The sequence below is a fragment of the Alligator sinensis genome, unplaced genomic scaffold (genome assembly GCF_000455745.1).
Source record: "Alligator sinensis unplaced genomic scaffold, ASM45574v1 scaffold115_1, whole genome shotgun sequence".
NCBI lineage: Eukaryota > Metazoa > Chordata > Crocodylia > Alligatoridae > Alligator > Alligator sinensis.
Window position 1 is genome coordinate 2,979,107 of NW_005841895.1, and position 26,025 is coordinate 3,005,131.

Genomic DNA, 26,025 nt, shown 5'->3' on the forward strand with positions numbered 1-26,025 from the left:
AGGACTAATCACCCTTTGTCCATATTCTGTGAGTATAGTATTGACAGTCATTTCTAATCATCAGCTACAAGATTATAGCAGAGCATTACTAGCCACTTCTAGAAAGAAAGGTTGCTCTTTTCACCCATGTTCTCAATATGAGTTAGGAATGCAGGCTTGCATATTCTACAGAATATGCAAAACTACAGTATCCGATGATATCTGGAAAGAAGTGACATGAAACCTAATTTGGATTGAGAGAGAATGAAAGATATTTGCTCCACAGTCAAGCAGAGAGCGTGGGTGTGTGGGTGTGTATGCATGCAATTTATTTCCTGCTTCTTCTATACCAGTCAGCAAATAACAAGAACAACCTAAATTATTATTATTATATATATAGGGATGCTTATATAATCTCTGGTTAAAGATTAAAGATACACATTCTTCTTTTTTAAAAGAAAAGAATTTGTTTATTAAATCATAAGGAAATCAAAATATACAACAGGATATCATTCAAATGCTAGTATGGATTAAAATGTCAGTCCCACAATCCCCTGTTTGAGCAAAGAATAAACCAACAGAAATCTGAATTTTCCATAACATTTATTAATGACACTTACTACAGGAGTTTTGTAAAGCAGGGAGAGAGGCCTGGTCAGTCTTAAGTTTGGTTTTCATTAGGATTAATTACACATATGAATATGGACACATATCTGAGGAAATAACTGAAGTTTTTTTCTAACATCTGCAAAACATTAATAATATAAGATTGTAGATACACCTTCTTGAGTTAGTACTAAAGTGGAGATACTGGTGCCCCCTTGTGTTTGTATTAATACCTTAAGTAATTTTCCTTTGTTAACCCACCTCCAAGTCAAGGAAGAAACTGTGTTTCAAATCATTTAAAAGCCTTTGCATTTTAGCTTTTTAATTTACATTAATAAAATGCCAACCAATCTGAAGCATGATCTTGTAATGAATCATTGATTCTATTATCCAATAGTCCTTGCTAATTAAAGCAAACCATAACAGGTGGGCTGTTGTTTTTACTCTTAAGCTGAAAGTTTATCAAAAAATGATAAAATGATCTCTTCTCCCCCCCCCCCCCCCCGCTTTAATGCTCTAGGTGAGAATATCTTTGCTCATTGCTTTGCCTCACAAACTGTATTCCTTGTATCACATGCACTTTTTCTTTCTTTCCCCACTTCAACTGCAACTTTCTTAGGTTTTGAAACATTCTCTTCCCACTCGACTTAAAATAAATCACCCACAAAACCTCTCTTGAATAATAATAATACTACACGTTGCTTCTCAATGACCTTTACAGTTACTTACTAGAATCTAGTCAACAAATTCTGTAAATGATACACCTCAAATGTACACAAATGTTTGCTTTAGCTGGAGGCACGGCCCTCTTTTGATGACAGCCATATAAAGAAAATAATGAGTCATCTTCACTGCAAGAGCACTTGTGGAAAGCCACTGATTCTTCAGCAGCCAAGCACATTCATTACTTGGATTTCCCAGCAGGTACAATAGACACTGGATCCGTTTGCACTTCAGCATCAGACATCTTTTTGGGACCCTAGAAATAACACAGAGAAATATGGTTGAACATTTCGGGAGATTTGTTCAGTCTAGAATTACGTTTTAGATCTTTGCAAAGAGACATTTCCCATTAGCATTACCTTCTTCCTCTCTTACTAAGGTTTTTCACGCTACTAAAAGTACAAATGACACCTGCACAGGTCTTCTCTCCCCAGTAGCAGCAACTATAGCTAAACCTGGGTACTGTCATTGTGTTATTCTTTCCCTGACCAGTGTAGAAAGGAGTTGCTTTCAGACAACAACACTAAGCTAACATGCTGTGTGCATCCCTGGGTCGATAGCAGGGGTGGGCAAAATGGCAGATCTGGCTGGCGGCTGGGCTCCATTTCCCAGCAACCCCTGCCCACATTGCTGGGGCCAGTCTCCATAGAGACCCCAGCCACAGCTGTGCTGTGATACCGTGAGGCTGGAGTTGCCATGGAGACTGGCCCCAGCCGCGCTGGCAGGGTGTGCAGCAGGGCAGGGCTGGGGCTGCTCTGGAGCCACTGGGAGCTTGTGGAGGGGGCAGCTTGGTTTGGGGCCATGGCAGAGCCACAATCTGCAGCCTGCATGCTCTGGGCAGGGGAATGGAGGCAGTGGATCGTGGTTCTGCCCCAACTCCTTGCAGCAGAGGCAGTCTGATCCAAACTGCCCCCACTGCAAGATCCCAGTGGTTGAGTGTGCAGGAGCCCACCCAGGGACCCCCATATATCCTGTGAGCGGGTGCAGCCCTAGGAAGCACAATCAGGCTGCTGGGAACAGGTGACCATGGATGCCTCTACTCCCTGACTGCAGCTGACATGCCTGTGGCTGATGATGATGGGGGGAGAAGGGAGGCAGCATTCTCCCTTGTGTCCGGCAGCCAATCAGGGGTTGCCCAGCCACTCGGCTGTGCTCGACAGTCTGTGGCAGCTGAGGGAGTCAGATGGGAGGTGTGCAGGAGCGCCTCCAACCTGCTGGCCTTGGCTAGTGCAGGCAACCTGCATGACCCCCCCTGCCCAAAGGTGGACACATGTTCTGTTCACTCCTGAACTAACCTATGCCACTTACAGAAACCCACATAAGTTTGATCAATTCTTCCTTAGGCTTTTTGACTGTCTATACTTAGCCTCTGTTTCACACAGTGGGCTCCTAATTCACCACTGATTACTCAGAACTTACTCTGGTATAACACCAGGGTGAATCAAGCCCTGACTTCCTCACCTTTAGGGAGAGAAACAAGAGTAGATGTTTTTACATTTACTAGAGCCACCATATACATGACTCTGGTTGCTATCCATTTTCACTTTCTAGCTTTAAAAACTGTAACAGAAACCCCCAATGTGTCAAAGAATGCACCAACATAAACCCTCTGTTCTTCTAGGTTGGCTATGGTGTAGACTGCTGTGATTGAATTTGGACTACTTTGTCTAGAAGTGGATGGCTTCTAAGTGATTATGTCTGGAAGGCTACTGAAGATGCTTCTTTTAAAATGTATTGCTAGTGGTAACTGATGGTACCTTGTTCTTAAATAGCATACAGACAAACCTAATCATTTCAACATTTTTCCAGCAACTCAAAGCGTCTAGACAGCAATTAAAAGATTGCATTGGAAGATTAGCTTGCAGCCTCTCAGCTGTAACTGTGCCTGTGTGCTACATGAAGATATTATTGTCATTTCTAGTTTGACCAAGGAAATAAGACATTATTGTTTGCCCTACTTCCTGTAAATGCCACAGTTACACAGGAAACTCATTTCTCATAATCCCTATTTTGACTCACTTAGCATATTTGCAGAATTGCTTCATTTTTGGAAGGATTGGCCTTTGATTTTCTGAAGTAGGGATAAGAAATTCAACCATAAAGAGATGAATAGGTGGCAGTGTCTTGTGAAGTACTCTAATATATCAAATCCTTCTGTTTTAAACATTGGATATTCTCCTGGCCAGAAGGATGAGATCATCCATGTCCTCCTCTGGACAGCAATATCTGCTAACCACCTTCGGACCAGGTGGTTTTTCCAATCTTGTTGTTTGTTTTTGTTGCTAACAGGCCAGGCCAACTACCATGCTATCAATCTAAGACTTTACACTCTTAAAAAGAAAAAGATAATGTTACCCTGACAATGGAAGAGGGAAAAAGTTAGCAGTACTGGAGGCCTCTGTTAATGCAATGAAAGAGAATGCACTGCCAAGCCAAGTTGTGTCATACATAAGATATACAAAGCAATAAACATGACAATCTCATCGACTCCTCCTATTTTCCTTTCACTCTTCATACTTTTGAACTATAGCTGCCCCTCCATCCCCGCAAACAGATTTCACCTCTCACTGCTAGAAACATTCCCTCTACCCTTTGTCAAAAACATCTTCCCTGCATCGCTGTCTCAGAGTTTCCTCCTTTTATAATGTATCATTTGAACACATATTTTCCTGCTTGCCCATACCTTCTCCGATCTCTTTCTCTTACAGTGCTTCTAACTGTATATCTAGAAATATAGCTGGGATGTTTTTGAATGCTGACTGAATACATGACACCCTACAACAGGGGTGGGCAATTATTTTGGGCAGAGGGCCGCTTACCCAGTTTTGGCAGGCTGTCGAGGGCTGCATGGGTAGCCCCGCCCTTTAACAGGTTCCCCAGCCCCTGGTCACTATCTTAGGACCAATGTCCCAATGTCTTGGGACCAATGTCCCAGGGCCAGCACCGGTGGGGCCCAAAGCGGGGCACAGGCTGGCAGGGGTCTGTGGAGCCAGGCTGGGCTGCACCAGCAGGGAGAGGGGGGAGCTGGCCCGGCTTCATAGAGCCCCTGCCGTATGGGAGCCTGTGCTCCTGCCACCCTGCTCCGGGCCCTGATGGCACTGGCCCCAGGGCACCGGTGCAGGCCCTGTGCTCCCGCTGGCTCCCCACCCACTCATGCCCAGTGCTCCCCAGCTCTGCGCTACAGGTGGGGGGCAGCGCACAGCCCCGACCCCCTGCTCGCTGGCAGGAAAGAAGTTGGTGCTGAGCACGAGGAAAAGCATCCCCTCGCCTGCCCCATGGCCAGAACTCCCTGCTGCAGATGCTCACACCCCACGCAGGGCTGTCTGGAGCAGACGTAGGCAGCCCCATGTGGGCTGCAAGAGGCTACAGCAAGGGGAGATGGCTATGAGGTGAGCAAGGGGCTGCTTTTTCCTGCACTCAGAATCAGCCTGTAACCCGGCCCCACTGCCAGCCTGGGCTCCAAGCTGGCTCTGGGCTGCCCGTTGGTGACAGCAGCTGCAGCCCCCCACTTGCCACACCGGGCAGTGGTGGCTACTGCTGCCCACCTGGAGCTTGCACGCTGGGCAGCCAAGAGGTGACAGTGGCAAACACTGCCTGGTGCAGTAAGCAGGGGCGGGGGGGGCGCAGCTGCTGTCACCACGTGTAGCCCCGATGGGTGAGCCTGGCGTCGGCGCGGAGCCTAGGCTGGTAGTGGGACTGGGTCAGACGGTGGTGCTGAGCACGGGGGGGGGGGGGGGGAGAACCCCTCCCCCCCAAAGCAACCCCTTCCCACCCTGTGCCCAATGCCACATGCTGCAGTCGCTCACAGCCCACCTGGGGCTGCCTGTGCCTGCTTCCAACAGCCCCATGTGGTCTGCAAGCTCCTGCAGTGCGGGGTGATGGCCACAGGGTGGGGGAGGGGGTGCTTCCTTCTGCACCAGGAATGAGCAGGGAAGGAGCCCAGGGAAAAGCTGAGCATGGGGAAAAGCATTCCCTTCCCCACCCTGTGGCTGGTGCCCTGCACTGCAGCCACTCGCAGCCCGCGGGGCTGTCTGGAGCAGGTACAGGCAGCCCCATGCGGGCTGCAAGCGCCTGCAGCACAGGGAACTGGCCACAGGGTGGGCAAGGGGCTGCTTTCCCCCTGCCCGTGCTCAAGTTTTCCCGGGCCACTTTCCCCCAGGCTCCTTCCCTACCTGGGGTCTTCCCCTGCCCTCCCCAACTTCCCCCTTACCTGCGGTTCTGGCGCAGGGCAGCCACATGGTCCCAGGCCAGAAGCCCCTGCTGGGGCTTCCAGCTGGGGGCGGGGCAGGGCTGTTGTGGGAGCCCGCCGGGCTTCCCCTGGGTCCTACTGTCCTTGCTTCCTGTCATTTTTGACAGGAACCAAGGGCAGATGATATTAATTTTCTACATTTTTTAGGGGCCCTGTGGGCTGGATAGAATGGTGTCGTGGGCCGGATGCAGCCTATAGGCTGTATTTTGCCCACCCTGCCCTACAACAGAAAGTACTATTGTCAACAAATACAGAAGCCCTTTTACACTCATTGGCTTCTTTGAAAATTTTAACTAAGATCATTGGTATTTAGCCCACAGCACTTAATTTCAGCAGAATTCAAAACCAAGAAAACAAATTTTTGTTATCTTTAGAAATAACAGAAGTAGTTTATATTTGCTCTGTTCCTGCACAACCCATGCTAGAAAAGCATGGGTTTCTCTTTCCTTCCAATTGACAGTAATCAGCCTATAACAGCTTCCCCCTAAAGACTTTAGCTCAATAAGGAATTCATATTTTCACATCAGGCAGTCTCAGGCTCAAACCCAAGGCAAGGCTTGCTCCTCGTATTTATAGCACGAGACATGCCACTCATGATATGAGTCCTGTTATGCAACGTATGCACACACACATAACTGTGCATAGTGGAAAGGACGTGAACCAATATTTCACCCTAGGACTCCAAGGCTATGTTCACATGGCCTCTGGAGATAACCCAGGAGTGCTGCCAAGAGACATATCCTGGCGACTCATGCCTACCCCCTGGGTCATTCAAGTTACATCTTAGGCAAAATAGATGCCTCAGGAGACTGAGGGGGCCAAACAGGCACATGCCGAAGCTGTCTACTCTGCCTAATTTGGGGCATATAGAGGTAGCTAAGAGCATGCAGAACCAGTTAGAGATACACAATCTATCTTAGGTACCAGTATTAGTATTGCAAAATTAAGAATATTGTGCTTCATAGACATCCTGTAAGTGATATGCATGCTAGATGGCAAAGAAAATAATTAAGTGACTTCATTATTATTAAAAATAAGATGGAAATACTTAATTTCCCTTCTGCCCCCACCAATATGCATTTTTTGAAGTGCAAAAAATACTCTGCGGTGCTTTGCTGTGAAATATATGAAGATTATGATGTGGAAAAGCATCTGCCTCATATTATTCAATACAGGTTCACTTGATAACTTAATGTTCTGACAGGGCTAGTTTTCAAATTGGCATCAACATTTAAAATGCAGCTTGTTTTTTTCCTCTTTCAGGCCATGAAAGTTGGCTTAGTTTTATTCTTTTTCCTATGTGCCTTTTGAGCAGGGAAGGGAGAGGAAAAAAAAAAAGATTTTTAAATATCTCACAGGGACCAGAGTGAGTAGGGACCACTACAGGTAAAGTAGTCACATCACTGTGTGTTCTCCACAGCAATGGAAATACATGCTGGTGTCCATTTTGCATGTGGGATGTCCAAAGATATGACTGACGCTGGAGTTCTTGAAGTAAAAAATGACTCCTGTCTCTTTTACAACAAGGAGAAAGGAGTCAGCTGCAGATGTTTTAATTCTTAAAAAAAAAAAATCAACTGCAATCTACCCTCCTGGCATTGACCTCTTGGAAGAAAGTTTTGCCTATTTGTCCCATGCCGAACCCATTAACAGGACTAATCACCCTTTGTCCATATTCTGCTAGCATAGTATTGACAGTCATTTCTAATCATCAGCTACAAGATGATAGCAGAACATTACTAGCCACTTCTAGAAAGGAAGATAGCTCTTTTCACCCACTCTTTTCTGAACTTCTGCATTGACCCCTATAGCCCATTAGTACAGATGTGTCAGAGGGAAGCAAAAAATGTCGCACCCATTGCGTGTCTTGAGCAAAGGACTAGGTGCATTCTCCAGAGAGCTCAGACTTGCAGTCTTCTGAATCTTTCCAAAAATCTACCTTTTGGTGTTGTAGAGACACAAGCATCCTGCCCGAGTGCAGAACACAGCAGTGAAAACAAAGTACACGCATGGGTTTCCAAGCTATTTTCTACCTCTTCTATTGCTGGTTGGCAGCTGCGTCCCCAGTTTTCCAGACCTCTGCCTGAAAGCGAGTCCCTTAGCCCCTGTCCTGCGCACACTGCCATGGAAGTGCATACCTGTAACCCTCCACTCAGATAGCCCGCCTAGAGGACATGACATTGCGTAACCCTATGGGGACCTCTGAGAGGTACCTGGCAGTGATGCCGTCTAGACCAGCTCAAACTATTTAAGAAGAAAAGGTGAAGCTAACGTACAAGGCCCTTGAAAAAACCTCCAAGAGACTGTCTCTTCTCTGTCTTCTTGAGGGGTGTTTCCTTTGCGGTGTCTCCTCCATTCTGGATGGAGTCAGTCTCGCCTGTATGCTGCTCTCTGGAGTCTTGCTGATCTTTGGTTTCCTGTTTGTTACCTTTCTGCTTGCTCAGCTCTGCCGTAGACTTCTTGTCTTTCGAACTCTCTTTGGTCTTCTGGCCCGCAGGTTCACTTTCAGTTGGGGCGACTGGCCTCTCTGTGGAGTCTGATGTCTAAAGTGGTTTCAAACAATGGTTATTTTTAGTGGGAAATGGAAACACTTTGCCAGGAGGGCCCATAAATAGAGTAACAATTTAAGGCCACCTGTCGGGGAGAAATTCCGCTATCTCACAGGTTTTCATTTACAGAGGTGGATCCCGATTCCGACAACCCTTAATTCAGGTAGTAGTTCCAATGAGATTATTAGGATAGACAGTGTATAGTGAGTAAAGGCTGCAAGGTCAGGCCCTTTCTGCAAAGCCTTTCCTTTTATATATTTCTATGATGAAGTTGCTTTAGCTGGCAGAGCTGCATATGTACAGAAGGATAGAATCCTTCTGCACGTATCCATAGCTGCAAAGATATAACCACCTTTGCATCCCTGTAGAAGTACAAAGAAAGTTTGAAACCAAAAAGGGAAGGGGGGAGAGAGAGAGAGAGAAAGAAAGAGGAAGAGAAGGAAAGAGAGGGAGAAGTGTCAGGGCACATAAAGCAGAAGTAAAAATATCCCCTCTATAAAATTACAGCACTTCACCAGATGATTAACACCCCGTGATTTGGCCCCAGTAATACCATATAGCATTCTTCACTGAATTGCAAAAAAAAGAGACAGTCAATACTCAATAGACAAACAGTGTTATACAGCACCTAGGTACAGGAAATGCATTTTCTCTGACCTGGAGAAAATGGCTGGATAGGATCAAAGTTTGTAAACCAAGATTTTGACTTTGAAAATAAATGGAATAGCACAATGACACTGCCAGTTCGTTTATAATAAGACACTTGCTTGCTTAGGGGATTTTCTTTTCCTGTCTTATACAACAACAAAACCATGTTCGGCTCATTTGTTCAGTTAAAAAAATTGTGGTAAGGAAATTTATTGTGTTTTAAACTGACTCAAGATCTTGCATCTGCAGTCTGGAGATGGCTCACTAGTTTAATAAATTACTGCTTTACTATCTTCTGTAATTTTATCATCAAATTCAAAATATAGGAGCTGTTCAAGAAGCACACCAGAAGTTGTGTTAAAATCTCAGCTTTCATTAAAAACCAGAAAACTTTTTTAACTATCATCATTTCAGAGAAAACCTTTAACGTATAAACTCTAATGACTTAAAAATCAGACGGCAAATTAAAAAAAAAATTGTACCTCAAACCTTTTATTTAAAATCTCTCATAATTTTTAAACCAACCTTATAATATAGAGGTTAGACTTAAAAAAAAAAAAAATCAAGGACTGGCAGTACTGAAGTGGCTCCATATCTAAGTTTCCTTTCTGTCCTTTCTATCTTTTAAAAATCATGTAGGTTAGGGAGCCTTTGATACAGACCATACTAATTCTCCCGATCATTTAACAGTTTATTTCCCCCATAAAGCTATAATATTTTCTCTATATTTTTCCTTCCCTCTTGGGCAAGCACTATTTCTAATTTTATATAAAAATCAAACCACTATTTTATGGTTCGTGCTGTAGCACATAAGATGACACTACAATAAATGGGGAAATATAATAGAGTTTATAAGGTTACTTGTGCAAAAGCATGGCACAGCACAGCAAAATCAACTGTGTGTTTATAGTTTCTTAAGGCAAAGTCAGTAGTCTTGGGACTGTGGAAGAGCTGCCAGATTTGCCTCAATGGTACCTGTGCCTTGTAAGTCTTGCACTTGTGCAGCTAAATGGGCTTTCTCTAAGTGCCGAGAATGCAGGATCTCTCCTAGGAGAAATGTTTCATAAAACTCAGTTTCACTGTTTATCTTTGTTCTGATGGATTTACATTGTCAAACAAGAAGCACTCAAATGCCCCCCTGTCGCTTTGTTTAACAGATCCTTGTCAGTCTTACTTGCTGGAGCTTGATTTTTTTTAAATGTTAGGATTTAGTGGGTTAGACTTACAAGAGCAGGAAATAATCAAAGTACAAAAGCTCCATCACTATTTACATCAGACGTCTCCTACCTTAACGCTCTAAGGAGAGCTTCTGGCCCTGAAATCAATGAGTGTATCTACAGGGTCAAAGTTAGCATGAAATTTGCTCGGTCTTGCATATAACTACTTTTGTGAGTGGGGTGAGCAAGTTTTGACCTTTCAACTATTTAAAGCACCATCTATACATTTTGTAAGGCAAAAGAGGGAAAAAACCCACAATCAGGTCACCTCTTGGAGGTGTTTCGTGTTCATCTTGAAAGGCAGGAAATGGACATATTTGATACTGATGGGAGTGGCAACAGACAGTACAAAGTGAAACCAATGAATAATGAAACACGTGATGCTTCTCATTTTAAAGGCTGATCTCCACCTGACAGACTGCACTCATTCTCTTCAAGTTAGAATTTGCAGGAAAAAAAAGATTGACAGATTAACAGGATTAGGTTTTTTAAATCCTATTACATTGTTCTAGGACCTGATCAAATTCCTGCAGGAAAAGTCAGTGATTTTACTTGGCAATGTCAGAGCTATAAAGACTATACTTAATCAGGCAGTTTAGGCCGAGGCTGTAAGGTTTATGAAACAATTTCCAGACTTAAAAATTCCAAATCTAATATTACAGGAATGTTGTTTTCTGGTTTCTTTTGTTAAATTTTAGTGACAAGGCTTTTAGATAAAATGTTATACTTTTTCTGTAATGTTTCCCATCAAATAATAATCTTTCTACTTGTTCATGAAGAATCAAATTAATCCAGAATAGCACTGTCCACATTGCATGAAATTCAAAACATAAATAACATAGAGGGCATAAAGCAAAATAGTATATGTTACTAGTAACATAAATATATTTTATGAACACAGGGAAAATATTTTGAAAAAATTTGATTTTTTTTTTTTTACCTGAAAACAAACCATTTTAATTAACTGTATTAGGAAATAATAAGGAGGTGGGATTGCTTGGGCATGCTATCATTCTGCTACAATTGGTGATTTTTAATTTAAAGAAACCAGGAGATACATAATTGGAAATAAGCTACAGAAATCCATCACCAAGAGATGAATAAATTCAAACACTTACTTGGTAACTGGGGTTTGGCCCATTTACCTCTTCTGAATTGGCTGTCCCTGCATCATCTCTGACTGACTAAAATAACAAAGGATTACAGGTCTTCCAACTATTATCTTTTTTTAGGCACATACTCAACAAAAAAAAAAGTCAAATAAAATGAAGGTTTGTTTTAAGAATATTATTCCAACATGGTTAAAACAAAGCAAAACACCACGTCAAATTATCTGCACTATGCCTTCATCTCTATGGTAGATTGTTGTATACCCATTTTATTACAGCACTATTGTCTTTAGCAAGGCATTTTTCTGTTGACAATCTCACAATATGATAAATGGGATGTTGCTATCATTCCTGCCATCGTAAGTTATGAGGGGAGCGTTTCCTGTTAACAACTCTCCCTTATAAGGTTATCTTCAGCAGAACTGTACTCTTTGCCTTATTTCTACATATTTGCTTAATATGTTGGCTAACAATTAAAAACTGCTGGGGTCTACAGATGGTTTGCCATTGCTGCACAATTTCTTTCAATTTATGTCTTCTGTGCTATGCTTTATCTCTCAAAGGAGCATGTGCATCTAGGCAACAACCTTTCTTGGCATCAGCTCTTCTTGGCTACAACAATCAAAGCAGACCCTGAAGCTGTAACACAGGCAGCTTGTTCAAAGTAAACCTTGACTCTCAAATATATTTCTCAACAATGATCCACTGTATCCATGTTTCTTCAAGACAAAACAAAACAAAAATCCTTGACAAAATTAGCTTTATGGGTGGACGTTACAAAAAGATTCATTATAGCTATGTTTAGATTTTAGGTTAGAATATTCAAGAGAGAAAAAAAATCACTGGAACCATTTATAAATGTAGCATTAAATGTGTAGACAGGAGAGGGTTGCTTAAAAAAATTGATACAGTATTCTGTAGCCAGAGAGTATTAAAGCATAACAAAAACTGTAGTATTTCAAAGTACCTGCATTTAAATGTCATTTTTCATTGCATAAGTTCAATGAAAACAATGAAAGGATGTGACTTTTGCTCTAAAGATAGATCAGGCGGATTTGTGGTTTTCTGCAGCTCGTAGATTTGTCACTTGTAGCACAACACTATTCGCTCAATCCTATTTTCAGTCTCTTAGTGAGGATCTGCTTTCACTGCATGATTCTTTTCTCTCTCCAGCCACTGAAAAATCAATACTAAATAGTGGTTTGCTCAAAAGCTAAAGAATTCAGCAATAGTTTGTTATGAGTAACCGATCTGGGGACAGTATTATTTTTTTTAGCAATGTATCTTTGCTCAGTTAATAAATTACATGATTATATTCATAATGGTTGTTATCTGTGAAAGGCTGAAGAAATGGTGGAGGAAGCTCAGTGTGGTCTGTCTTACATTACAGTCTCGTAACCTAGTCCATGGTGTACGAAGATTGCCTAGAGATAAGATCTAGTTTGCATTTCTGTTGCAATGCTTCTTTATAAGTTTGAAAAAGAACTTGCATAATGTTAAGAAAGTTTATCCAGTAATAGGAGCCATTCTGTTGCATTTTATTTCAAGGCAGGACTGCTGTAGCAAACCTTTTGCAATCATACATCATTTAAACTACTAATTACTATTAGTAGATCATAAATAAGTATGGCATAAATCCTGCAATCCACGCCCAGGCAGAATTCCAATTTATTTCAATGGAAGCTTTATATAAAATGACAGGGGTGTACTTGGTAGCTGTGTTGGTCTGAGACAGAGACTTACAAAAAACTAGAACTCTTGGTTCCAAAATGATACCTTTTATTAGACCAACTGGAAAATGGCAAGAAAAAGGACAATTTTCTTGCCATTTTCCAGTTGGTCTAATAAAAGGTATCATTTTGGAACCAAGAGTTCTAGTTTTTTGTATATAAAATGACAGAATTTTACCCTACAGAAATTCTGTCATCTTCTGCCACACTTTGATCAAGTTAGAAGTGCTGTGGATTGGTTCCCCAAAGTGTTTTCAGCTTTCATCGGCAAGAAGGCTAGGTAGTGTGACCTGAGACCTTTGACTGGAGAAGGGTGGAGAGGGGGGAAGAGCCTTGCTAAACATACAGGTTGTATTTGTGTGAGTTACGAACTTCAGTTATATTTGGGTTAATGTAAAATACCCATAGGTATACTTAAAACAGGAAGCTGTTCCTGAAGGGTTGTCTTCACTTCCCCTATGCGAACACTCTCTTCTGACAAAAAAGGTTTTTTCCCCCCAGAATAATTACTCAACTTTGTAAGTTTATTATTCCAGAATAGAATAACTTTTATTTCAGAGTAGAGCATCCACATGGGGAACTATTCTGGAAACGTTTGTTGGAAAATTTCCCCGGTTTAGAAAAAAGACTTGATTCCAGCCTTGCCAGAAAATGAGGTTGATAGCTCCACCCATTTTGGTATGAGAAAGAGAAGAATTTCATGCTGCCAATGTTTCATCATAATATCTACAGAGATTTCATGTCAAACAATACCTGCATAGTTTTGATGAATAAAGCACAAGTGGCATATTTTCAAGTGGCAGGACAGGATTTTACATTCTTGCATGATTACAGCTATAGGCCTATAGTTAGGCATAATAAGGGTGATATTTCTTTGTGAGGGGGTTAGACTGAGTGGACTGCATCATACCATCACTTCTCTGGTGCTCCCAGTCATTATTACAGGATGGAATTAGTGGGGGCAAAAACAAAAATAAGAACTCCTTTCTAATTCTTGTAATTGCATATAATTCTTTCCAGGTGGGCATGGGCACAGTGTTGCCTTACTGAATCTATAGACAGCTTGGAAGAATAGCTCCATGAGAGATAAACTACCCTTTCATCTTAAATCCCAAGTCTAATCAAGATGGTCAAAATATCAACAGCATTAATTAAAGCAATGTTGTTCCCTGGAAGAGAAAAACCCAACAACTGTGTATGTAAGGCTTGTGATCTTGGGGCAGAGTGAAGAGGGGATACCAGTTTTTCCCCTCCTGCTGCTATTTTGTCAAGAGTGATTTAAGGTAGAATGATTTCCTTGGGACTGAAGAGCCAGAACTGTCAGAAACTTGATTCAGAAACTTGATTCAGAAACAAACTGGCAGAAAGCACAGGTCTTTATTAGGTCTGCCTGTGCTGTTTTGTTTAAAGGAATAATTAAAGAGCCTGGAGGAGGAGGAGGAAAACAAGAGTTCATCCACAGCTGGATTTGGGACGGAGGAATTATTGTACGAGGAAGAAAAACAATCAATTAATGTAGCTGTATGTGTTTTGTTCATTCGGGCCTTGTTTAGCATTGACTGATGTCTGCCTTCACCATACTGGGCAAATCTCACCTCTCACTAGTTTCACCAACGGCATGTTAAAAATAATTCCAATGTCTCCTTTCCTAATATTTTGTGCATTACAGATGGCAAATCATGTATTCTGGGGCTTTTCCCAGTGGGCACACAGGCAATAAATAGCTTATTTCAATTCCTCTATGAAATAGTGACTCTGTGAGTTATATAACAATTGAGGACTCCTCTCTTTTCCAGACTGAACCAAGGATGAGCTATATAACTCTTTATCAAACAGCCTGGATCTCTAGCATCAATTGTGCTCTCCTGAGAAGGGATCTCATCAGCTCAGCCAAAATGATAGAAACAATACTAAAACCGCTGTAGGCACATGGACTCTTCTTCTATACCAGCAAAGAATTTTACCTGTATAGAAAAAAAAATCCTATTGCTTTTGTATACACCTGGTTTGGCCTTTTGGTTTTGTCTTCTGGCTGTTGAAGGCTGCAGACCCAGACTCTGACTAGTGACAAGTCTATCAGAGGAGGTTGTGGTTATGGTGACACCTCTTCTCTGCTGAAGAGGCCCACCCTGCCCACCTTTGTCATCCTAGGGATAAGTATTAGGGCTGTGCAAAACTTCAGGTGCTGATTTGATTCGGAGGAGATTCGGCCCGATTCGGTGGCCGAATCTCCAAATCCAAATCCAATCAGGGGACCAATTAAAAGGTCCAAATCAATTCAAAGCTCTCTGAATTGATTTAGAAAAGATTTGGAGAGTTCAGTGATTCGGGCAGTCCCCGTCTGCTGCAGCAGGGAGCTAGACCCAGACTCTGGGCTGGAGAAGGGTGAAGGGGACTATGTGGGGGACCCCTGCCAGGCCCCATCCCCTGCCTGCTCCCCAGCCCCCCTGAACACCCCTGACCAAAGCCCACTCCCCCAGTCCCCTCCCCCATGGTTACCCCACCTGCTTCAGCTCCCGGCCCTTTAAAAAAAAAGCCCACACTCACCGGCTCCTGCTCAGTGTGGGGGGCGGCAATCCCTGCTGCCCCATGCCACATGGGGGGCTCTGCCATGAGCCCCCCAATCTCAGCCTGCTCCCCCAGCCCCTCCCCATGGCTGCCCCACTGGCCCCAGCTCCGGTCCTTTAAAAAAAAGGAAACACCACCCCCCCCAAAACTCACTGGCTCCTACAGCAGCCTCGGGGCTTCTGGGGGCTCATGTAGAGCCCCCCATGCATCACGGGGCAGTGAGGGGCAGCGGGGATTGCTCCTTGCCAGGTAGCAGCTGGTGAGTAGTGCTTTTTTTTAATTTTTAAAGGGCTGGAACTGGGGTGGGTGAGGCAACCATGGGGGTGCTGGGACAGCGGGCTGGGGTCAGGGGGCTTGTGACAGAGCCCCCCCGTGTGGCATGGGTCAGTGGGGGGCAGCGGGGATCGTCCCCCGGTGGGCAAGAGCCAGTGAGTGGGGGCTTTTTTTTTTCTCCAAAGAGCCGGGAGCTGGAGGGGCGGGGCAGCCTTTGAGAGCAGGCAGCGGATGAGGCCTGTGTGATTCAGAGATTCGGCTGATTCAGCAGCAGCCAATTCTCCTAATCAGATTCAGTTGAATCGATTTGGGACAGTAATTCGAATCACCAAATCAAATCACTGTGCCCCAAATCATCTGAATCTGAATCCGAAGTGAATACTAGATGCTTTGCACAGGCCTAATAAGAATATTTCCCTGTTTTACAGACAGAGAACCGAGAGAGCAAAAAATGACTCAGTCCAGGGTCATATAGCAAGTCTGTGGCACAGTCAGAAATTCAGAACTGAGCCTAGGTTCCCTGAATCCCAATCCTGACCTTTAGCTTAAGAGAAACCTCTCTCACTTTCTCTCTTGTTTTTATCTAATGGAAATATGAAAGTTCTCGTTATCCATATCAATGCCAATCCTTTTGTTTTCTTGAATTAGACCAAACTCTTGGTTCTGGTGGCATCCTGCAGCAGTGAGATTCACCAGTTAAATATGCATTGTATAAAATGTATTTTCCTTTAATAATTTTTATTTTTTTGTCTTAATGTTTTTATCATTGCTGATGTGTAAATGTTAATAGTGGCGGGGGCACAACTCCATACTGCCGCCACCCCTACTGCTGCCAGGTGCTGGCTCTGACTGGGCTGCAGCCCTGTGGTTGTTGCAGAAATTGCACCGCTGCTACTACCCTCGCTGCTGCTGATCCCTGGTTGTGGCTGGGCTGCAGCCCTGTGCCCCACCATCAGCACAGAAATCGGGGGGGGGAGGGGCATGTGCCCCCACCATGTCCCCTTGATGTAATCCCAGTGCTTTACCTCATTCCCCTTAGTTCATGAAATAATTGGCAAAGTATCCATTTATATTTCTCCTTATGGTATTAATCTGATATCATGTGAAACATAGCACAGACATGATCTTATATTGTAGCTATTTGAAAGTAAGATGACTCTGGAGTAGGCAAAGGGGAAAAAGAGAATCCCAGCAGAGAATCACATTCATTTAAGATGAAAAGACCATTACTATTTTAAAAAACTAGAGTAATAATATGTGCATTGTCTAAAGACATTTTACAACCACCGCCACCACCTAACTTGAGGCCAAACAACCCAGAATGAACAGAAACTTGTGGTTTGTCCATAAGGCTCAGCAGCATGCCTTTCCATACACAAACACATCTCATTTCAGACGACTTGAATAAATGTGCCGGGCAAGATGCTATCTTACAAGAATTCATTGGATGTTACACCCTCAGGGAAGAAGAAGGATCATTTTCCACAGGAAAGGTAGGATGTGTCAGTGGTCTTCCTCACCCAAGCAACACATGTTGTACAATGTACGGCATGGTTTAAGGCTCTTGTAGCTTCCTTACCACTGTTTCCCATGTTTTTGCTCTTTGGGGCATGGCACCAGTTGGCATATTGTGGCATAGGTTGAATTTGTATTGTAGTATCATTGCATCATAATGGAAGGGACCTAAACAGATCATCAGGTCCAACCCCCTGCCCCACGCAGGAACAAGTGCCAGGGTCATATCACCCCAGCCAAATATCTGTCCAGCCTCCTCTTGAAGACCCCCAAGGTAGGAGAGAGCACCACCTCCCTTGGGAGCCCATTCCAGAGCCTGGCAGCCCTAACTGTAAAGATTAGGGTCTTATTTTGTATGAGAAATACAAAATGGTCTTATTTTGTATGAGATCTCTAAGCATGTAAGCCATTGCTTTAGCTCTGAAGATTTATGTAGCAGGTGGTAAGGATTATGCTCCTCACACAATGCAAAAAGCACATGGGGCGTTGTCAAATTTGAAGGAATTCGGGGCCTTATTCTTCATTCAGCCCCCCACCTTATGCTAGGTTTAGGCTGTAATTGGAGGGGAGATGGCAGCTTGTGTAGACATGCACTGAAGCTAGTTTTACACTAGATGGTTTGGGAACTGGTAGCAGTTTAGCTGTGGCAGCCTGGAACTCAGTCCCTACAAATTACTGAAACTGGGTACATTAACCTGTGCCAAACTGCTGCTACAGCTAGACTGATGCAATGCTTGGGTTAGAATAGTTAGCTTGTGTATGTTGTCACTACAGTATAGACATTGCCCAGTGAAAAATACAGAGGAAATCCATCAACCTTAGAGAGGATATTATACCTACTAGTATATGACTTGATAGTATTCAGCTATTCTATGCAAAGAGATTGCCTACAATATGCCTCTCATCTCTACAGTACCAGGTTTAATTGCAGTTCCTACACTTCTTACTGCAGGGGAACTTCTTGTTTGATGATGCCCCTGAAGACCAAGACACCATTACGAGGGACAGGAGAAGATGGGTAGAGATGAGGCTATAATCAGGCTTCTCTAACACACTAGCTTTGAACCAAAAGGTGAGGGAATCCGAAATACTTCATGCATTTTCAGCATGTGCATCCATATAGGTGCTAACATCTCTGTTTGCATTTAAAAGCATTTAGTTACAAAGTGGGGGAGTAGAAATAATGTCTTAGGACTTAGGTGATAACTCAATCAAACAGGATGATGAGTAATATTCTAAGCAACAGGATGGCAACAGGATGCAAACATGCAATAATCCAAAAATTATCCAGGGAAACTATTTGGCAACAGTCAAAAACAACAAATATAGTCAAGGGTCTGTTCGGGAATGGTTTGATAGCATAAAATAGGCTAAATTGATAATACCTGATTCAAAAAGTGGAAAGTATAGCTGTAAGTTAGTACAGTGCTGTTCCTAGCATTAATGGGATGTTTGTCTTTGCTGTCATTCATTCTTTTTATTCCTTTGAGAATGAGGATAACACAGAGGCTTTCTCCTTTAAAGAAGCAGAAAACAGAGGAGACTAAACTGGAATCAACTCCCAGCTCTGATTATGGTAGTGCTACATCTACCACTTTTAAACACAGCTTTGTTTGTTTTTCCATGGTGACTAAGATGGGTGTGGAATAGAGATTTATTTGTAATCGAATGCTATTTTGGGGGGGAGGGTGACACGACTTGAAGTCATAGCTGCCTCCAAAATGAAGCATAATGCACATTGGTGCTGACTCACAGAACTAGCTTTTGTATGCATCTGTATAAGAAGCCCACGTAAGAACAGATAAGTTTTTATAGGGAATCACCACACATCTGTCTGCAGATTAAGTGATTTAGGAGTAGGCTGGGGATTTTCAAGAAAACCTGGGGATGCATTAAGTACCCCCAACTCTCTTTGAAATTGTGTTGGGTGCAGAGCTTCTGAAGGTCCTTTGAAATATCTTAGTCTGGTTCCTTGGTTATACAAAGATACACCCAATCCCACCTCAGGATAACTCTTAAAGGAAAAGGCAGATAGCCAGAAAGCTAGACTTGCTAATTGGAAGATAAGTTGCTCTGTTTACTATCTGTCATCACTCCCTTTTCTCCACTTGTCTCAACTACCTGCTATATCTTGTCAGAATCTAAATGGTGAAAAAGCAGCTCTTTGGGGCTAAGGCTGTCCTTTCAATTTGTCAGGACAATAAGAACCAGGATGGTGCTATGATCCCTGGTTGAGGCCTTTAGGAATTACTGCCAACCACATTCCCCAATTTTGAGGTCTGCTGTAACTTGCAACTACCTGCCCACGGTCACAAGCAGTCACTCTGGCAACTGAACTGGGTATCACAGGGACATAAACACGACCAAACCATGCTCCTTTCATTCAGGAATACCAGGTACTGGGACTAGGAGGTTGTCCAGGTCTGCTAAAATGGCTCTGTATTATCTAGCTGTCCCTTACAAAACCTGAGGGAGATGGTTTAATCAGCTTTCTAGCTGGAGCAGAACCAAGAATCTAACCTTACAGGCACATCCTGCCCAGGTAAAAATATCAAAAGTTATACCATAGTCATAAGCGATTCCAGCAAGATAAGCAATGGTTCATACAACCACTGGGGGTTTTCTCTGACAAACAATATTTTCTTTCTATATATATAATTGGTGGAGTTGGTCCAGAATTTTTTAACCTTTGAGACTGGTAATGCTGCAGTTACGTTCCCAGGAGTGTAAAATTATGACAGTGTAGGCCATTGTGCATGTCAGACAGGAACTACATTTGCATATTTTAACACCAAGATATCACCGACTCCACTGCATAATTGCTTAAAAATAAAACAGCCATGGTTAAAAATAAAAATCCCTTTCACACCCATTTGAGCCACTAATAAACTGGAGATAAAGCTCTGATGCAGTTGTAATCAGGACAGAGGGGATTGGGTTGAGATCTGCCTGTTTTTGTTTGCTTTTCTGCTTCTTTATCATTATTTGAGGAGGTTACTTCATTTGCAGCAAGTGAATATGTAATTGCCTGTTGGAATATGACTCCATCATTTATACTACTCATTTGCCAGGAGAGTAGCTATGGAAGTGTCAAGACACATGCTGTTTCATCACTTTGACCGTTTTGTGTGTATAATGTTTCCCTTTTCACGCCGCTTTAATGAGGGGCAGGGGGAAGGAGAAGAATCAGACTTGCATTTGTCTTTCCAGGGTATAAGATCTTTGAAGCAAGGGCTGTGTCCTTTTTAGTGTACATGTTCACTTAGGTCTCCAAAGGGGTACCTTTAGCACCAAAATCATGGCTTGCTGTCTCTCGAGCTAAAGAATCTAATGTCTGATTCAAAGCTCATTGAAATAAGTAAAAGGTTTCACGGGGCTTTGGATCAGGCTCTCACTCCCCCAGCTGACAGCAGTACCAGATCCATAAGCCTCTTAGGAACAGCCACGAGAGGGCGATACAACCTCTAGTACCCATAGGGTTTATAACAGTATGCAGAATAATAATTTTATGTGCAGTGAAATTAATTGCATCTGCAAAGCAGGCAGACAGATGCTTCCCTGATCATGCAGGAACAAAGCATGCACGCAGTTATGGAAATGGGCGCCATCACTTAGATGCATACCTTTGATTATAGCACTCAGACAAAACTGCCTTTTTATTTTGAAAGGTTATCCCCCAAGAGCTTCAACCCTAATATCCTTATGTTCAAAATGCCCTGCTTACCAGTTTAAAAAATTTCCTCAGGTTTGTTTTGGGGGGTTTAGTTTCTTCTCTTCTGGGTGTCACTTCTGTAGCTTCTGTGCTTTTATTCACATCTTTATCAGGAGCCACAGCTTCTAATGATGCTTCCACTTTCTGATTGCTTACAACCTCTGCGTCTTCTGGTGCAGTCTAGGGTTATGTTTGCCAAACATTAAGAATGCAGAAAAACATTCATCTATCACACTCTTTAAATCAGTGTGGCTTTTACAGTGAGCTATAATTATCCAAGATGTCCTGGGTTAGAAATACAGCATTGCTATGTACAAATAGAACATAGATACAGAAATAGAACATGGTTAGTTTTATCATATCCTTTCAGCCCTGCTATCCAGGAAAAAAAAAAATTAAATAACTGCTCAGGAAAACACTTACATTGGTATGACTTAAGTACAGACTAAAAGTGTAAAGAATGCTTTCTTGACCTGGAGCCTTCACTGTCAAGTACAATAATTCACTTATTCTTCAAACTTAAAATGAAATGTTGTTAATGAATATATGATCACTTAAGACTATCATAACTCATGAGCAAGTTCATCCAAGTTACACTAGGGTAAAATGGCTGAGAGTGAGAGAAGGACCCCTTACCCCCCAGGAGTTTACAAGCGAAAACCAAAATAAATATTAAAAAACCCCCTTCTGAATCCAATCCTATAGATAGCCTAAATTGTCAAAACACCAGTTTCTGCCTTGCAGAGGGAATGTGAGGTTCACAGAAACTATCACAGCCTCCAAATTCTCAACTCAGTCATATCAACAGAGCTGGCTTTTTTTCACTTTGCCCAGATGTTAATATTTGCACAAGAGAGGCAAGATATTGAGGAATTACATCCATTATCTTACTAAGGACCTGAGCCTCTGAAGCACAGAGAACCCCGGAGTGTCTCCTATTTCTGCTAGGGTTCATGAAAGCAGTTTGCAAGAGATGCTCTGCACTGTGAAGGCCTGGCATCCACCTGAGAGAGCTTAGTGTTGTCAAGTGAACCACGCCCAATGCAGAACTGGTGTCCAGGGGCACGTGTGTCCAGCCTCATGGGGTGCATCTACATGAGATGCTAACTGGGCAGTAGTCTAATAACACTGCGCAGTATTGTGCTGGGCAAAACCCATGTTAATATGCTACTGCACAGTTAAGGTCTGAAAAAAACCCCATGGGCCAGTGCTACTGCACATTGATTTAGTACTTAATTATCCAAGTACAAAACTTTATGTGCAGTAACTATGGTGCATTAGTGAATGTATAGATGCACCCACTGAGGGACGGAGGTTTCAAATCCCAGCAAGGCATGGGGTGAAATGTGCTTTTCTTTGGCTGATTGTTCTATTCTTTATAATTCCCTAGGTACATAATAAAAAGCCTTTCCCTGGAGCACTAAAGAAATGTTAATTAATTCTCCACTCAGTTACAGTATAGCATCTTTCTTTCTTTCATAAGGAATGAGCTATTAGCATAGGAATAACCGAAATAATTTGACCTGAGCCAGCCCCTATAGCGTTTTACAACCAATTGGAGAGCGGTGCATAATATCATAAAGCTGCAGACATTGTAATTGCTAATCTGAAACACTGAATTAAAATGGAACCAGTTATACTTGATATTGGTGTTTAGAAACCGGCTGCTTCTTATAGTGCTCACCCTCGAACATAATCTAAATACTGTGTAAACCTAGTGCAGTAAGGATGCATCACAATCTAGTTACACGTGCAATGTATATGCACATATGGAAATGAATTGTTAACACGTGCACATATATGTGAGATGCCATTTGAGTGACACATCAGAGATTAAGCCAGAGGCCTTCAGACCTGAAAGTACTAACAGCTTGATACAGAAAAACCAAACCTCTTTCCTGCTGTAACTCATCATATCCTCTGCGTACCAGCAACATTTCCTTAATAGCATGATTATGCATCCATGCATGTACACCCATCATATAAATTGAATCATCAGATTGGTTGAAAAGTGACTTGGCAAAATACTTTAAGAGGTTGTACTAAGTAATCCTGGTTATTTGGGTGAAATTCATTTTAGCTGCATAAAGCCTGTTGTGGCTGATATGTCTGACATGGGAAGTCTGGGAGAGGAAAGGATCAATCAGCAACCCTACAACCTGAAAGTCTGGGCTGCCTCTTCCCCCACAGAAACGTACATTTTATTTAAATGTTATGAGCATTCATGAGACAATTAATTTATAGCAATTTTAATGTGTGCATCTTTCTGATCTACCGTATGCACATGCACCATCAATTCACCTGTCATTTGCTTGAAGAAAGTGCTTCATTGCTAGGGTTGGAACAGTGGCTCAATAAAGCTGTGACCGAGCTTCTGAGCGCTCATCATTCAAAGATTACACTTCGGGATCATATTACTGCCCCTGCTGTTACAGCTGCAACCCAAATGCGCTTTGTCTCTCAAACTATGTCTCTGAAATGGGTTTCATTTCTCTAGTGATAACAGTTGCGTCCTGGGAGGAAATGCCAAATCCTGTTGTTTTTTTTAAAAGTACTGTCAGTCAAAAAACATTAAGAGACACCCATTTAGAGTGGTTATTTATTCACATTGAGAAGTGTTTTTTTATATAGATGCAACCACTTCTGAGTGTCCATAGAGTGCATTAGGAAAGCTAGGGGAAACAATTAAAGATAGTATTAAAATTACATTTTCAGTCTACCCGAAACATGCTATTACAGGGACAGATTTGTTTTAAATAGGCATGTAAAAAATGCACATCTCATTTGCATTTGCAATGATGACAACTGCATAAGAAATTACCCAATTTACCTGTGCAGTCCTACTAATTATACATTCTAATTAGGAATCCCATAAAGTTACTAAAGACATTATAAGGTGCCTTGTTTGTAGTCCTTTGCCAGCTATTAGAAATGGCACTTTATCATATTTCTATTATAATTATCACCAGAAAAGAATCCTATACGAGTGTGTGTGTGTGTGTGTGTGTGTGTGGGTGTGAGAGAGAGAGAGAGAGAGAGAGAGAGAGAGAGATCACACTACTACTGCCTTTTACAGTTTAAAGGCTCTGTTGTATTGCCTTTTATTCGGTCCTGAACATTTTCTTTTAGATGAAACCTCAAGGTAGCTTTAAGATCACAAATTTACAATTTGGTGTTGTAAATGACAAATATTTACTGGTTATGAAATACAAATTAGAATGGCGAATTGCTGTTTTTCAAAAAATTTCAAAATATTTTTCTGTTGCCTCAGATTATATAATTGTTTCCCTATTTATATATCCAAACAACATACATGCTTACGCATTAGTTTGATTCAGACTATAGCATATATATATATATATATATATATATATATATATATATATATACACATGCGCGCACACACACACACACACAAAGTCTATACTTTCTGAACTAGTCATATTTTGTATGCTTTATCTGCTTAGCTTGCACACCCCATTATTGTAATTTTCTGGACATCTAGCATAACTGGTGATTGGCATTGACTTTAACAAGGCAGGGTTTCACCCCCTTTATCTAAGTCAGTGATTCTCACCTGAGATCCTATGAGTTCATTTTAAGGAAGATGTAGGTTGTCCTGTAATATTAGTATTTGTAGGTATGCAAAGATGTATAAATGATTCACAAGGTAGACCCAGAGGCCAGGTCCATACTAGCAGGGGTGTGCCTTTGCAGCAGCACAAATGGTAGGGGCACAAACTTGTGCTGCTACTTTGTGCCCCAGTGCACACCCCTGTCTGTGTGCTTTGCGGCGGGACACATTGTGTCCTGGTCTGCCTGCTCCCCTGTCTCTGTGCTTGTCCTGGCATGCACCACTTTGGTGTGGTTTGCGCTGCTTTATTCTAGTGTTGCTTTTTTCTTTGCTACCAGGAAATCCCAATAGCAAATTTTGCCCTGGTGCTGCAAATTAGCAGAGCAGAGCACTGATTCATGTCCAACTTGTGTTGTTTGTGGTGCTGCAAAAAGGTTTGCAGTGCCACAAATCACATGTGCCTGCATGTCTGGATCCAGCAAGAAGGCGCATCCAGACAAGCACGCGTATGCAGGGGTGCACATTTCCTGCAGGACAAATAGCAGTGGCACACATTTATGCCACTGGTATTTGTCCCTTGGCATGCTCCTGCATGTGTGCTCCAGTGTGCAGCAAAATGACCTGGGTGCAGTAGGGGAGGCCGGGGCCAACACCTGCAGCCTTACCTGGGGGCCTCCTGGGTGCTGAGCTGGCCACTTGAAGCCTGGCCAGCAGCCAAAGCATGGTTCTAGCCGGCCAGGATCCCTTTCTGGTGGTGCGCACTGCTGCTGTGGGCACCGCACTGCTTTTTTCATTGGCATTTTTTTTTGACACTGGGATCTCCCGGCATCAACCCCCCACCCCACCATGTTGCAAATTAGCAGTGCAGCAAATAGTTGCATGTGTGCTGCGTGTGGTTTGTGATGCCTCAAACTGCTTTGAGGCGCCATGTGCGTGCGCTCATCAGGATGCACCCAGAGATTTCAAATAGAAATCCATAGTGTCGAAAACATGCGGACCTGTTGTGGTCTGTCTTTGCAACAGCTCTATTATTGTTCCACAGTCAAGAAATGAGTGGAAGCTAAGAGTTGGCATTTTCTGAGGGATGCCTCAAGCCTAAAAAGGTTCAGAACCACTGATCTAAACAGTCACTGGTAAATAAAATTACTAGAAACATTTAAAAAGTATCCCCTGGATGGCTGGATATAAATGTGCAGATTCACATTTGCACATGCCTTTAGATTTACTACATCCATTTTCTAAACACAGACATACACAGAGTCATTTTCTCTCTCTCTCTATTCTTCCTACTATATATGGTATGCTTAGTATTTCAGCATAGTGAACAAGACATGAAAATGCCTGCCTTCACTCTGCCAAGAACCATTTTGTGTGTTATACATAAGAAAATCCATTTTATGAAACTGTCTTATGTTTCCCTGCCGTGTTTCTCACCCCAGTAAGCTCCTTCATATTCCTGTGGCTGGATACTAATATCTCTTACATGCTATAATGATGAACACACTTTCAGTTTTTATTTAAAAAAATATCACTCAAAAAATGAAATTCCTTTAGACTGGGCTTGGTAAATAGT

At 42.5% G+C, this 26,025-nt stretch overlaps 1 protein-coding gene across 9 annotated transcripts in view; it reads right to left on the reverse strand.

The window, feature by feature from the left end:
* Nucleotides 1-567: 567 nt before the first annotated feature.
* The window catches only part of BCAS1 (breast carcinoma amplified sequence 1), an 81,035-nt gene continuing 55,577 nt past the window's right edge, over nucleotides 568-26,025 (reverse strand). For 3 of the 9 annotated variants that reach the window (XM_014517196.2, XM_014517195.2, XM_006018181.3), the window contains 4 exons: nucleotides 20,891-21,058; nucleotides 11,090-11,155; nucleotides 7,834-8,100; nucleotides 568-1,564 (listed from right to left, as the gene is read on the reverse strand). In XM_014517196.2, the coding sequence (XP_014372682.1) occupies nucleotides 1,490-1,564; nucleotides 7,834-8,100; nucleotides 11,090-11,155; nucleotides 20,891-21,058 (576 nt within the window). In that variant the 3' untranslated portion in view covers nucleotides 568-1,489. The remainder of the gene's footprint in view (nucleotides 1,565-7,833; nucleotides 8,101-11,089; nucleotides 11,156-20,890; nucleotides 21,059-26,025) is intronic. The other 6 variants (XM_025197376.1, XM_014517194.2, XM_025197375.1 and 3 more) reach the window with 6 other exon arrangements.